The following is a 15,733-nucleotide window of genomic DNA, read 5'->3' as shown; positions in this document are numbered from 1 at the left end:
ACTTATTAAACAATTATACAAATATACTTATTGTTGGTAATTTTTAATTTTAGTGATCATATTAACGTGCTCAAAGAACTGAGAGTAAATAATATAGACCAGAGACATGAACAAGAGTTTCCGAAATGGTTCGAACAACGAGTAATGACATTAATACAAATGCAATTTTACACTAACATATTTAAAATGGATTAGATTGTTAATGGTTGAATCTTTATACTTTATTTAATATGTAGGTTGTACAAATGGATGCGAGTAATTCAAATGATACATCAGACGAACTATATGCACAGGCGCGTGACCCCTCGAGACGCGCTGCTTGATATTCTGCATGTATTTCTCGAGGAAGTAGGTATCACACAATTGATCAAGAACTTTATAGGAAAATACAAAATAGTGATGTCCTTGTTGAAATGAGTCATGATGGAGACAATGTTGATTTCTATAGAGTTATCGTAGATATAATTAGAATGAGATAGGTGGGGGAGCTTGTGGTTTATATATTTAAGTGTGATTGGTGGGATTTAAGTATTCTATTTATACGATCCTCAGTTAGGATCTCAAGTGTTCTATTTAGACAATCCTTTCATTTTGGCTTCTCAAGCATCTCAATTATTCTATTTAGACGATCCTCAATTAGGAAATCAATGGAAAGTAATACAAAAGTTTTCTCCTAAAAACATTTATGACGTTATTCCTGAGGTTGAGGAACAAGATGAAGAAGAAGATGATCCCTCTACTCAATAAGCATAACAAGAGAGTTAACCTGCCTTTAACTTATTTGTGGATTTGAGCCAGTATGAGATGATCCCATTACATAGAGAAGATATTGAGGCTGAAATAGTTGAGGCGACAGTTGATAAAAGTGTTGAGTCATCTGAAGTATCTACAGATGATAAGAGCGAATCTATAGATGAAACTGATACAGATGATTGACCGGTTTTGTGTTCAGATTATAAAGTATCTCGCAATTATGCCACCAAAGAGGAAGGAAGTTCACATCCTATCTCCACCTGTTCTTAGCTCTACGTCTGACTCACCATTAGATATTAACTCTATGGAATAAGGTAAATAGCTAATACTCATTTTTTTCAATTAAGATATATGATAATTGATACGAGGTAAATAACTAATATTTTTTAATAGAGATAACAGTACAATTTTGTCACAGATGAGGCACTACTAGAGGCGTGTAGATAAGATTAAGATTAACATTCCTGACGAACATACCAGAGGCGAAGGACAACAAACAGCTTGGCTTGCATCGCATGTGGGTGCTCGTGCTCTTAAACTGACTTATGCACTTTTGGTTATGAGTTCATGGCATAAAGTTTCGTAAGATGTGAAAGAGCTTATAAAGAAGCATTATTTGGTACGTAATATTTAAATAATAAATTTATATTGATATTATTTAATATTCTAAATGATAATATATTTGTGTATATACTTTTTCAAGGATGACTTCGAACTAAATTTTGGTCAGAGAGAAGAGCGTAGGACTATCGAAAAGCTGATGTGTAATGCATTCCGCAAGTATAAGGTGAGGTGTCACAAGCATTACAAGAAGTACGAGAATAAGGAAGATGCACGCCAGCATCATTTTCAGGATGTCCGACCTAAAGATTGGGAAAAACTTTACGACATGTTTGAGGACCCATTATATAAGGTAAATTAAATGAATTCCTTATGTGTCATATTTGTAATTTTCACTTACTAACTTTTACAACTTTTATGCAGAAGCAAAGTTCTATAAACAAAACGAATAGATCGAAGTTGAAAATTCATCATCATGCAGGCTCAAGATCTTTCTATCGCATTTCTCAGAAATTGGTAATGTACTTTTTTTTTTATTCTATATAGTTTGTTTTTACTATTGATTTTATATCTTGACAATGTCTCTTGTAGAAAGAGTCAAATACCAATTATGATCCTACAAAATTATATATACATCACATACTAATAGTAATGGAGAGTAGACTCATCTCGATGTTCATGAGAATTATGTAAGTATTATAATTTCCTTTAATTAAACATATTTAAATTATTGTGTCAATATTAATTTTATATATTGTGTGTAGGATAAATCGGTCACCCTCCGTGCTAAAACTGCATCAGATCAGAATTCATCAACAAGTGATGTTGAAATTTTTAGTTAAGTTCTGGGTCAACGTTTAGGATATTTGAGGGGTTTGGATCGCTGTGTAAAGTCTTCAGGCTCTTCATCAACGTCAATCACTACTGCTATTGCGTTAGAGAATACAAATTCTAGAATCGAAGAATTGATTGCAAAACAACATGAGTTAGAGGCTCAATTGACAAAACAAGCAGACATGAAGATGCGTATAAAACAACAAATCGAAGAATTGATTGCAAAACAACATGAGTTAGAGGCTCAATTGACAAAACAAGCAGACATGAAGATGCGTATAAAACAACAAGAAGATCAACAAAGAGAGATGCAACTCCAAATGCAAGAACAACAAAAACAGATGTAGCTTCAAATGCAGATACTTATGCAACAATTCAGGCATCCAAGCAATTGATTTTCGTTAGAAGTGTTTTGCATATTGAACAATTATATTTCATGTCCTGATAATTTTATTAGTATTATTAGTATTTTATTTATTTAGTTCTGACTTATTAGATTAGTTTTATTTATATTGAACAATTTGTAATGTATTTTTGAAATATAAATATCTATTTGGTTTTAACTCAGTATTTGTCCATGAAAATAATAACCGTTCAAACTCTTATCAAACGTTCGAACATATATAAATTGGACACAATCGTTTGAACATCACAAGTTAGAGTTTGAAAGGTAGAAAAAGTTATGCGTCGTTCGAACATGCAATTCACTATTTGCATTCGATCATCAATTTGTTTGTTCAAACATTTCTTCATGTGTATTTGGTCGAACGGACTGGTATCGATCGACTGGCCATGAAGTACCCTTTCGAATAAAAATATTGTTTGAAAGTCATTTACGCCGTTTGAACGACTTTCCGAGATGAATTTAAATCATCCTAGAAAAAAATTTCGTTCGAGCGTGATCGAACGGTCTAGTTTAATTTCGTCTAAAAAGATATTTTTTAGGATAAATTTGTAATTTTTGTCTTAAAATACCTTCTGATATAGTTTTATTGGGACAACCTTAAGACATTTTTTTTTCTTTGTAAAATATATTTTGGGACAAAATTCTAATATTTTGAGATAAAATTTTTCGTTTTACAAATTCTTATTTATTGTAGTGATGGTTATATTATCTAAGAATTTTTAGGAAAAAAAAACTAAAGATTTAACTGAACGTACATGGTTATAATTGCCCCATTCAGTACTGATCATCCGTCTGGAACTATATATGGCATAAATTAGGTTTCCTTGTGGAAATAAGTGTTTTCTTTCATGTGGGTACTGTTGAGATGTGTGAATAAAAGGGTCCATAGCTAAGTGGTAGAGCATTTGACTGCAGATCGAGAGGTCATGACCCGGTTCGAACCCGGTTGGGACCTTTAGATCATTGACATAATTTCTTTACTAAAGAAAAAAAAAATAGAAACAAAGAAAGAAAGGAATCGTGTGGGCTATTTTTTATCTAAAGAAATGATATTTACCGTCTTATAATGTATAATTCTCGTCCATTCTCTTTATAAGAAGTGATAAATATGCAACGCACATTAAAAAAAAAAAAAATCGCTTTCTTAATGAGAATCCATATTTTTCAAAAGTATTAATTTTTTTACTAACTCCGTACGTACTAGCAATTGCAGGCAGATCAAGCAGAGGAGCCGTTTCCTTATAATAAAATGACAAACATTAATTTAATAATTAATACTTATGATCAGGACCTGCATTTGCTACGTACATAACTCGCATGCATGGGAATTGACTTAATAGGCTAAGGGAGGACTTCATCTGAATCAGATCCATTAAGATATTGAGCCTCTTTGGCCTCATTTGATCCACGTTTCTTCATGTCAGGAATTAATAGCTAGCCTAGCTTTATTAACGCCAGAGTTAATAATTTACTGCAGCAATTTCTGATTCATACCAGGACCTGACAATTGTAAGATCAAGGAAACGCAAGGCCAGGTTGATGACCAGTTCCACCACAAGCTAGTGGGTCTGGTTGTTAGGCATATTGACGTCGTCGGTTTTAGTTAAATACTATGTTGTGGTCAACCCCTACTAAGCCAACTTTCATGGGAAATCTTATTTATAATTTGTATAAATATCCACAACATATATATATATATATACACATGTATATATATATATATATAATAGTGCTTGATGACTTTATCGTTTTGCAGTACTGGTGGATGGTGCGCCCAGCTTGCTAGCATGCATTTGACCGGCAAGGTAAGAAAAAGGAAAAATATTATAAGGAAATCTTAAACCATATATCTCCACTTAATTTATCGTTTTTATCATTATATTTAAATACATATATTTAAATATTAAAATAAAAAGGTAAAAATAACGTACAAATCATATCTTGATTAGGTAGACTAGATGTACTGTAGCATAAGGCTTTCATATAGAATTTCTCAAGAAGAATGATAAGGTTCCGTTTTGATATTAAGAGTATTTCAGATGATCTATGAATAATAATGAGAATAATAGTCTGAGAATATTTGAGAACAATATTTGAGAACAATATTCCCAAATAGACCTTTAACTATCCTATTCACATTTTGTGGGTTAAGTTTCGGCCATGGACTGTACTTTAGCTAGCTTAACCTGGATCAGTATTGGTTTTGGTGGAGGGTTATATGGCAACTTGGGCATAAATCCAGCAACCTATTATTCAATGTTCGTTGGGCTTGTGCTGGTGTCTTTGAAGTTCGATCTCTTCGGTTTCATCAAGGGCATATAATTGTAGGCTAAGAATATATAGGCAAGACATGAGACCAGATTTGCTATTTTTCGAATGTATGCCTTGCTTAACCTCTAGAGGTTGGTTCAAGTGGTTAGAGATATGCTTTCCTAGGTCTAATGTTCAAATCTTTTTGAGTACAAACAATCTCAAGCTATATATTGAACTGGAGGATTTTTATTCTTAAATTATTTGAGGTGCACTCATGAGAAACTCATTGTTGCGGGCTTATACACTCTCGAGATTAGTCGGAACACCCGGTGCCAATAAAAAAAAATGTATGTATTGTTTAATTTGGGTAGTTATATTTTTGGTATTTGGTTCAAGGAAAATAATGTATAGAATTCTCAAGCCCTTCACAATCCCTTCTAAAAACAAATGAGACTCACTTGAAAACAAAATCACATTTTTAAAATAGACTCACAATTTTTACAAAAGATTTGCACAAAATTATCCTCTCTAGATCTATATTTAATATTTCTCGTATAGATAGACCACTTGATCAGCACTTCCTAGGGCTGACGTCACGATCGTTTGAGGTTGTCATAATATCACTAAAAGCAAAACCCATTTCATCAGCCCTGTTGTGTTGACCCAATTTGGTAGGTACGTGCATAAAAGTATGATATGCTTCCATGTCGGTTGGGAGTTTTTACCGCTTATTAGGAATTATTGCACTGCATTGATTTACGAATCACGACCACTTTTTTAATGCAAAATTTCAATTTCCATACAACTATTTCACTTTTAGTTATCGACATTAGAGATCGAATTGAGTCACTCCTTAAGCATCATGACCAGAAATGTAATTTTCTATAACCGATATCACTAATACGAGTTAGGAAAATGTTAATATATACATGAAAAAAAACTTACTTCTCCACTTATCAATTATTAAAAATCATGAAATTTAAATTTTAAAAAAAATCTAACAAAATAAATCTTATAAGTAAAAGTGTAAATACACGTTGCTACGAATTAATACTAATCAGGTGATGAAACCAGTCTCTAGCTGAATCACCACCAATTCTCACCTCTTGAATATGAATTTGTAAAGAAAAATTCTACTCATCATCCTTATGCCACACACCTGTTTTTATTTTCGATCTTTTTATTTTTTCTCTTAACAAATTGTATAGAGATGATGAATAGAAAAACTCAATTAGTTTGATAGGAAAAAAAAAAAAAAGATGTGCGGTGTAGGCAGCTCAATAGCAAAACTCTTGAAAATTTCTTGGGACAATTATTTTTTGACCCGGTGTTTGGGGCATAATTATAGAGGACCCTGATCCATTCTTTTTTTTTTGGATAAATAAGGTCCCTGATCCATTCTTGTTCAAACATATTAACACAGAAGCACTTACCATCCAGAAAATGCTAATAAATAACCCAAACTTTGGGTATAATCTGTGCAGTGTAGAAACACCAGAACAGCTTTACATCAAGTACTGTGGTTTTACTCTCCTCATTAAGTTAACCATAAAATGTAGCAGTCCATCATCGTCAAGGAGCCAGCAATTAGGGAGGCCAGAACCCACCAACAAAAAAAAAAAAAAAAACACAAGAAATGACCTTAAAGCAAAAAGAAAGAACAGTCAGAGAGCTAAGACTGGCCGTGGTGGCAATCAAATGCCTACAATATATGAGACCTATTATAAGAGTTACCTTGGTCATCCTCCACTATCACCGGATACTTCAGAGACTACTCACCTTACATAAGCCATCACCATAGTAGTGAAAGCCATAAGTGAGTACCCAGATGGAGGGACTTACTTGCCATCCTCCTCACCACCATCTTCATCGTCATCATCTTCTTGGTCATCCTCATCCTCTTCAGAGTCATCACCATCCTTCCCCTGCTAGCAGCCAATGTTCACTTATAAAAAAAATAAAGTAGCCAAAGTTCAAAAAGACAATTTCCAGTTATTAAATGGTTCTCCTCAATGGGAAGTAGAGTTTATTCATGCAATACAAGATTGAGAGGTGGATTTTTTTCCACCTTTCTATGCTCAGCTATATGGGTTCAGAAAGAGAGAGAAAATGGTGCAGACAAACGACGGTGGAGCTTTTATCCAAGCAGGGATGTTTGATCTCAAGTCATTCTGAAAGGAGTTAGTCCAAGGACAGTGGAAGAACTCAAGGCTTCAGATTTTACTGTCATTTACCATTGGATGACAGCCCAGCTTTGTATTTCTTTCTTTAGTATTCAGGTGTTTTCAAAGCTTTTTTCTCACTTTAATATATGTATTCAATGCAAACTCCCCGTTACTTGATGTTGCCTATGCTTCTCTTTATTTGTTATGAACAAAATTTACCTTATTGGGAAAAAAAAAAAGTTAAAAAGACAGATCTTTAAATTAGTGGCTTTCATAATTCAACAAAATTTTCAAGATCCCTAGACCTTATATCATCCCCAGCAATTAAATACTTTAGTTTTGAATTACCACATTCAGAACCACAATGAACCGAGTGTTTGAAACCTGTGCATATTTCTGCAAGTTGTCCTACTCAACAGAATTGGTTGGGATATTTATGTAAAGCAGGATTGTCATAGCTAAAACTAGTGTGATTCATACCCAATAGAAACTAAACTATATATCTTGTCCTGGCATAATCATTTCACTGGGTGCAGTCAACTCACCTTGACTTCTTTAGCAATATGTAGCTTAAAAAAAAAAGAAAAAAGAAAAAGAAAGAATTACCAGGACTCATTAGGCCAGGGCCAGACCCCTGTAAACCTGGTTAAAGGAAATCCATAGAATTCCTATTATAAGTGTAAAGGGAATTGTGATACTTCATGGTAAGCTGCATAAACTGTCCGCCCCCATCCAAGGTTAACCTAGGATTTGGAAGTAGCATGAAATAGTTATGACTAATATGAATATATAAAATTTGTCCAGAGTATGGTAAGCACATCTGTATCCAGGCCTCCTAACACCAGCCAGATATATTTATGCAATTACGGCCAATTAAGGTGGAAGAAAAAGTTTAAAGTATTTTAGTAACCTCATGACGTCCTCGACTTAATATTTATTATATACACAGAAATCTTCTCAGATCTAAATACACAAAATCCAAATGTCAAACAAAGTAAGCCACCATCAGACTCTCTCTCTCAAGCATTTGCTACACGTCAATAACATACATATCCATGTTTTCTCCAAACCACATACTATATATATATATATATATATTTATAAGTATAACCACATACTATATTACCTGAAAAGTATCAACTGAATCTGCAAACTAGACTAGGACTGGCAAAGAACAAAAATATAGAAAAAAATTGTTTTAATATATGTTTTCGATAAGTAGCTAGGTTTTTTAATATTAATGTGCATAAAATCCTGAAATAGACCATGGCACCAGAGCAACATAGATCATGCACTTGAACTTTTACCTCTTCAACAGTCCCTTCCTCGTCAAAGTCTTCTTCATCTGCATCCTATGTCACAGCAGCCACAAATTATTATTATTATGAAAAATATATTATCAGCATAGACTACTATAAAAGCTCCTAAGCACTAGATAAAAATACATTGATAACTAATGGGATTAGCGAGAAAGAAACCAGAAGAAAAAGCAGGTACATTATTGAAGTAAGTGAGTGGATTCGGCCATAAATCCTCCTTGATGATTTCTGCGATCTGAAATTTGTTGGAAGTGAAAGGTTAAAAAAGAAATGTGATGAGAGTACCAAAAAGAACAATATTAACAACCATGAAGAGATACCTGGAGTAGGACATAGTTTTCCTCCAACCCATCTATAAAAATGACGTGTCATTTGAGCATGTGAGAAGCACATGCGTTTTTGGAAAACTGTGTCCCCTGGAGTACCTCCAACATGGAAAGAAATCTCCAGATAGAATTTTCAGATAGAAGTAGAATTTACCTCATCATGAATGTCCGAGTGATCTTTTTCTTGAGTATCTGTAAACCAGCTAAAAAAGCTGCATTCAATGTGTAAAATGAGACATAACAAGCATGAACGAAATGCAAAATTGTAGATCATGTGAACTTTCTCTCAAATGTGTAAACCAGCTAAAGAAGTTGCATTCACTCAACACGATAAATATAAAATGGATACAGGCATAATCATGAAGGAAAAGCAAAAGTAAAGATGCTCATAAAGAATATTAAGATGCTATCTTATCGGTAACTACAAAGAGAAAATAAGGATGATATTGTCATTTTGTTTTGGTAAGTAGCACAATCTCACTAAAAAGCATAGAGGGGCGCCAACCTAGGACAAAGGAAGCATACAAAAGGATTCCTAATAAGGAAAAAAAGAAGCAATTGAATATTTTTTAAATGCTGGGAAGAGAGAAACTATCACAAGTTTCTGTACATGTATAAGGGGTTTGAAAATATTGTTAGGCTCTACAACTGAAGCTTCTCTATCCTCAAATGTTCAGCCATTCTGCTCTCTCCAAATACACTGCATTAAACCTATAGGAACCAACCTCCACAACACCAAAAATTACCATGCCCCTGCTGTCCTACTTAGCTCACCAAGACTCTCACCCTTCTAGGCATAACCCAATCAAATGACTTTGGCAGCTGCTAGTCTTCCCTCAAAACACAGAAATAAATTTCAAAACTTCTCCCGGTTTCTTTTACATCCAATGTCATAGAATGATCAGAACCTGAATACTGAAATTGTTATGAAATCCAATCATGCATGCGACTATGAGACTATGCCTTCTAAGTTTTAACCTCCTTGAAATATATCAAGAGATTACCAGGATTATCGATGCATTATTGCAGCATGGTTGAATAGACCTTAGATTAGGAAGACCACAAAATAATTTAAGTGAAATTTCAAAGAGTTAATAACTCGAAATTGTGATTATATTCCTGAACTGCATAATTCTGGTCCTTGTTTACATATAATTTTTTGAAAAATAAAAGATGAGAAGGGTTATGGAACTGGGTAATAGCCATTTCGACAGGTTCTGGAAAACAGACCTTTCGTCGCTAGCAGGCCGCTTGTTCCCTTTCTTCTCATGGTTGACCCCATTTGGTATGCCCTTCCCATAGAAAAATGCAATTAGTCACTACACCACAATAAAACAGGAGTTTAGTACGGCCAGTAATAGTAATTTAAGTAGGCGTTACCATGCCCTCTTTCCACTTTATTGATGTAGCAGTAATTTTTGTCGTTCCATCGTCATCAGCATAAGTGAAAGTCTTTGTAAGCTTTGTATCTTCAAAGTAAGGGTTTAGGTTAAAGTGCTGCATGTTGTAGACACAATCAGTTGTTGACTGTATTCATTAGTTGAAACATGGCAGGAATTCACACACATGGGCAAATGAAAACGAATAAAGGAAATCTTTATCTTCAAAATTAATCATTGGAAAAAAATTAAACTCACCAATGTGATAGAGTAACCCGATTTAACATCTTTGAAGTCTTCCACTTCAAGAGAACTTAGATGCTTGAATATCTACCAACAATGTAGCCCACAATTAAGCAAAATCACTATGTACGTACATGTCAAATTGAGGAAACCAGAAGAATCCTCACAACATGGCTCATTGATTTAAACGTTAAAATGAATGGGTGTGCAACTCTGATTTTATAATCAAAGCACAAAGTCCGAACCTTTTGATCCTCTTCAGTCAAAAGATCACCTAGAGCAGGATGACTCAAAAACTGCATAGAGTTGGAAACAAGTCAGCCAAATAAAAGACGTCCTAACTTCATGACAGCTAATATATTGCACATTCACAAAATAACGGACAGAGAAATATTACTAACAGCAGTTAACCAGAAGTCGGGAATGGATTTGATAATTTCAGTCCGCTTGTCATATACAGGCCTGCGTATCTCATTGAACTTCTGCTCCACTTCCAGGACTTTATCACTGGCCTCCTCATTGATCTAGAACGTTAAGAAAATTCAGAAAGACGCAATAAATGATAACAGCACAGGGTCACTGTTACAGATCACAATTGGACAAACTTTTTTGATCGGCATTTTATTTTTACTTTTATCGGAGATCATAATTGGACAAATCATACACAACGACCAAATCATGAGTATTGGACATACCATACATTATTCCAAATTAAATATGAATATACAAACTATAATTAGGGAATTCTAAGCATTCACAATCCTTACCAGCGACAACCAACGAACAAATGATAGAAATGAATTTGGATTTTGTGGATTGCATAGCTCAACATACACATTATATAGAAACTGACATTGCTAATGTCACCATGAATCTGCTGAACGAATTGATTCCTGGTTTAGTTTAATTTCTCTTACCCAGAAAACAAAAATTAAAGATTCAAGATTATACAGTTCATTAGGGGCATAAAGATATCAGCTTCGTGAACTTACCTGAAGTAAATGAATCAGTAGAGTTTTTTTATGAGTTAAAAAACTACTGAATTTGTAAAATTAGAAATCTGCAGTAGATGATTGGAAAATTAAAGAGAAAAAGAAAACCAGTATAGTCGGTAGAAAATCAAATCAACCGGCTTTATTGCAGAGGGAATTAGAGATGCAAAGAAACTGACAAATATCTCGTAAAATCTTAATTCCCTCTTCAAAAGAAAAAAAAAAAAAAGAAAAAGAAAAAAAGTATTTCGGAAGAGAACCATATGCGTCGGAGCGTGGATGAGAATTATACCGTCTCAAGCTCGTCTTGGATTTCCTGCAGCTTCTCGACTGAGACGAAGAGCTTCTCAACGATGCTCTCCGAGTCTTTTTCCTCGAGTTTCTCCGCTACCTTCAGCTTCTTTCCCTTGTCGGCCCCCATATTTGCAGCCTCGGACAGAAACCCTAGCTCTCTCTCGCTCGCTGGCTATGGTGATGGCCTAAAACCCTAGTGGTTCCCTTGCTCTGTGTCTCGCTCGCTTGCTTTGGAGTTTAGTCAGTAGTCATGTATGAGACAGAGAGAGGGAACAAAAGCGTTAGGGTTTTGGGAACTCAAAATGAAAAATAATCTTAAAAGTTATCTCCAAACAAATAATTTTTTCTATCTGCTTTTATAAACTACAATAAAATATTTATTTTAAGGTGTAATTTAGATAGTAAATTGAAATGAGATGAGTTAAAATAAAAGTTGAAAATTAAATAAAATATTGTTAGAATATTATTTTTTAGTATTATTATTATTATTTTAGAATTTGAAAATGTTAAATTGTTTATTATATTTTATGAGAATTTGATAAAGTTGTAATGATGAGATAAAATGAAACACTTTTTGTATCCAAATGGGACATTTCATACTTTTATTCAAATTTTTTTCACTTATTTTTCTTAATCCACTTTATAAAAAAAAATTAAAAATCTTAAATATTTTTTATATCGAAGTCGATATTCTCCAAAAACTTGATATTCGACAAGGTACACGAGCCAATAGGACCATGGGAAGTAGGGGTGGGCACCGACTCCAACGGAGTTGGAATGCTCACCTCGGAGGTCAAAACCCCCACTGGAGTTGAAGTTTGACTTCGGTTGGATTTCTCGGAGTTGGAGTCGGGAAGTCGAAGGTGATTGCCAAAATACCCACAAAAAAAAGAGTAAAAATCAGAGGTGAAGTGGCAACAAAAGCCTTAGAGACATGAGGAATAAGACAGAGGTGAAGTAGAGATTAGATCCTATGAAGTGAAATGAAGATGATGTCTCGAACTAGAACCTAACAAAAATTAAAATCACCCACAGAAGCAAAAACCAAACCAAATCAAATTGCAAAAATCACCCACATCAAGAAATTATATGCACAAAATACAAATCAAGCTACAGAGAACTTGTAATGGGTCTACTAATTTTTCACAAGATTAATGAAAGGAAAACAAGCAAGATACATAAGAAAAGAATCAAGAAATCGAGCTGCTCTTCCAGTTCTACCGCGTCTATCTCCTGTTGTTTATCAGATATTGTGAAGACCAAGATGTGAAGATGAGATGATTTTCGTCTACGATTTCATGGCTCATGGGGCTCTCTGCGAGCATCTCCACAAAATAGAAGCCCCACCTCTTCCATGGAAGCAATGCCTCCAAATTTGCATCGGTGCCACCCGTGGGCTAGAGTATATTCACTATGGTGCGAAGAAATGGATCATACACTGTGACGTAAAGTCAACCAACATCCTATTAGATGATGGAGTGGCATTACTCATGGAGACGCTAGAGCCTGGAGGGCGAAGAGAGGAGAGGAAATGCCAAATGTGTAGGTTAGGGTTTTGATATGTGAAAAGGATGAATATATAGCTTATTAAAAATGGCGTCGTTTTAGGTTTTCTTAAAAAAAATTGCAAAACACGAAATGGGCCTGAGGGACTCAAACGCAGGTTCTTTGAGAACCAAAACCATGTCTCAACCACTAAACCACTTGGCTATATGATGTTTATATTACAATATATAATAGATAAGGTATATATAGTCGGAGTTTAGAGCCTACATGGGTTTCGACTCTGACTAGTGGAGTCGGATTTGGAGTTTTGTTGGAGTTCGGATGGAGTCGGAGTATCGGAAATCTTGCCCACCCCTAATGGGCAGTGTTCGGACAGGAGTTTTTGGAAGAGTGCTTAAGCTCATGTTTGGATAATAAAGTCAGATAAGAATTTTGTGAATATTAGTAAAATGATTTATGAATAGTAGTGAAATAATTTGAGTTAAGATGTTTTATTAGATTTTGAAAAGCAAAAAATAAAAAGTTGAATAAAAATATTATAAAATTAAAAATTGTTTGAATATTATTTTTTAATATTATTTTTGTTTTGAAATTTGAAAAAATTGTATTATTTTTTATATTTTGTTTAGAAGTTTGAGAAAGTTGTAATGATTAGGTAATGATTAGATGAAAAAAATTAATATTTGAAATTGAAAAGTATTTTGTGTTTAAGTGATATTTAGATGGAAATTATGAAAATTTTTGAGATAAAATAAGAATCTCAGGTAACTTTCCCAAGACATACACATCAACACTGGAGATTATGATTGGAGAATGTTTTAGTTTATATGTAGATTTTATAAAAATAAATTTATAAACTAATATAATTTAGTGCGATGTACGTTAAATTATAAATAGATTATACTCATTATATTAAACTAAATTATTTTATGAGTTTACTTTTTATAAACTAATACATTTTATGAATCACTACAAGAAAATGTAGAATTTACAACTACTTTTGTTTCCGACGATGTAGATATTGCCGCTAAAAAGTTGCTTTACTGTTTGGGTTTTTTCCTGTGTCGATAAAAAAAAAATTACCAGAATAAATGACTATTTCCGGAGATATAATATCGTCGGTAATATTTTTGTCACAAATAATAGGTATGACGGAATTTAGCCCTCATCATTACAAAATTGTTGCCATTACAAATCCTTGTTACGGCAGATTTATGTCGCCGCAATTGAGTTTTTTTGTAGAAGATGAATTTCTTTTCACATTTTGTTTTTTACGACGACATCTAATTCATTGTAATAAGTCTTGCATAGTAAAAAACCTAATTTACCCCCCATGTCTGATTTCCCTATTCTCCCCCTGCGATTTCCTCTCTCTCTCTCTCTCTCTCTCTCTCTCGCTCGAGGCTTTGTGTAGCGGTTTTCGATTGCCTTCTCATTATCTTCTTGCCCCCTCACCGGATCTAGTGAGTTTCTCTTTCACTATCATAGGCTCCACCGATCTCTCTCTCTCTCTCTAACTGCCACTCGGTTAGAAGGCAGAATCATTTTCATAGAACCTACATTAGTCATTTTCATTACTATGATTTGGTTGAATTAGATTATGAGAAATGTTTTCTATATATAGTGATGTCGGAATCGATTCCTTATGTGTCCCTAATTTCTTGCCTAATTTCAACCTAATATATGCAGTTTTCTTTATAATTTCGTGTTATATATATAGTGTTAGATAGTGTCTATAGTGACCATATAATTTTGTTTATATAAGATTATCACATTCAGAAGAGACCTATGACGAGGTAGTTCGTTGGTATTTTGGGACTGCTTCTCAAGTCTTTGGACTAGAAAACCCAACAATAAGAATGTCCTATAGGTTTAGGAAGCTAGAAATTACTTCCTCCTCACAAAATGATGTAAAAAAATTGAAAGACAGTACAGTTCCTTCCAATAATCCAGCAAAGAATTAGCAAGATTATGCACGTATATATAATAAAAGCAAGTGGAATCCACATAATTATCACCTTCATCGTCATTATGTCAATTGAAAAAACAAGGCTGAAGGCTTAGACCATGATTTTTTTTTTCCTATTTTAGCACTTAATAGCCCATATGCCTCCATAAAATTATAGTTTAGGTGTAAAGTTTAGTCTTTTTAGGATATAGCACAAACATATACATGGTTAACATATTTCCTAGATCACACACTCGAAAAATCAAAATCTAAACCTCCTGTAAATATCTTAGCTTATCCATCCTGCTGATTTTTAAAATTTACTTAAACGAGACGAAAGAAATGTGCGTGGAAAGCGTAGAAATCAAAATATCACAAAATTACTAACACAAAGCTTAATTATAAGCCATTTTTGCCAATTGCTTGGTTTCACTATCCTTTCACAGGGATTGCAATTTGCTCGAAGTTCTATATGATAATGTTGCAAGCGTGGTTGTTTCTTGTGGTAATACCCTAGAAACCAAAAAATAAAAATTAAAGGCCACCATGCATGGATGGTTGCTATATCTATATATAATAACATCACAAATATTTGTGATTAGATTCATATTGGGTTGTTAATTCTATCTATTATTTGGGGTAGCCTCAAAATATTGTCAATGACATATTGTTTGCTCGAGCATATTTTTATCTAGCTCTTTTGTTTTCCTCTTTTTTCAGTAGATTTTTGCTATTTAGTTTCTATATGGTGTAA

At 33.8% G+C, this 15,733-nt stretch overlaps 1 protein-coding gene across 1 annotated transcript; it reads right to left on the bottom strand.

Annotated features, from left to right (window-relative positions):
* Positions 1-6,236: 6,236 nt before the first annotated feature.
* LOC121237731 (NAP1-related protein 1-like) lies at positions 6,237-11,846 on the bottom strand. Its single transcript, XM_041134590.1, has 10 exons — positions 11,524-11,846; positions 10,641-10,763; positions 10,485-10,535; positions 10,255-10,326; positions 9,998-10,114; positions 9,848-9,909; positions 8,772-8,829; positions 8,470-8,526; positions 8,280-8,324; positions 6,237-6,732 (listed from the first exon to the last, which is right to left on the bottom strand). The coding sequence occupies exons 1-10, from the start codon at positions 11,650-11,652 to the stop codon at positions 6,646-6,648; spliced, it is 801 nt and encodes a 266-aa protein (XP_040990524.1). The 5' UTR covers positions 11,653-11,846; the 3' UTR covers positions 6,237-6,645.
* Between the last annotated feature and the right edge of the window lie 3,887 nt (positions 11,847-15,733).

The sequence above is a fragment of the Juglans microcarpa x Juglans regia genome, chromosome 6S (assembly GCF_004785595.1).
Source record: "Juglans microcarpa x Juglans regia isolate MS1-56 chromosome 6S, Jm3101_v1.0, whole genome shotgun sequence".
In the NCBI taxonomy this organism is placed as follows: domain Eukaryota; kingdom Viridiplantae; phylum Streptophyta; class Magnoliopsida; order Fagales; family Juglandaceae; genus Juglans; species Juglans microcarpa x Juglans regia.
Note: the sequence above shows the minus strand (reverse complement) of the source record. Positions and strands in the feature narration are given on the sequence as shown.

What these genes read in the sequence shown, in the direction of transcription:
- LOC121237731 (XM_041134590.1), bottom strand. Translation starts at nt 11,652, where the DNA reads ATGGGGGCCGACAAGGGAAAGAAGCTGAAGGTAGCGGAGAAACTCGAG. An exon ending in TGACTGAAGAGGATCAAAAG is followed by an intron (nt 10,327 to 10,484) that starts GTTCGGACTTTG and finishes CATTGTTGGTAG; the next exon opens with ATATTCAAGCATCTAAGTTC. An exon ending in CACTCACTTACTTCAATAAT is followed by an intron (nt 8,325 to 8,469) that starts GTACCTGCTTTT and finishes GCTGTGACATAG; the next exon opens with GATGCAGATGAAGAAGACTT.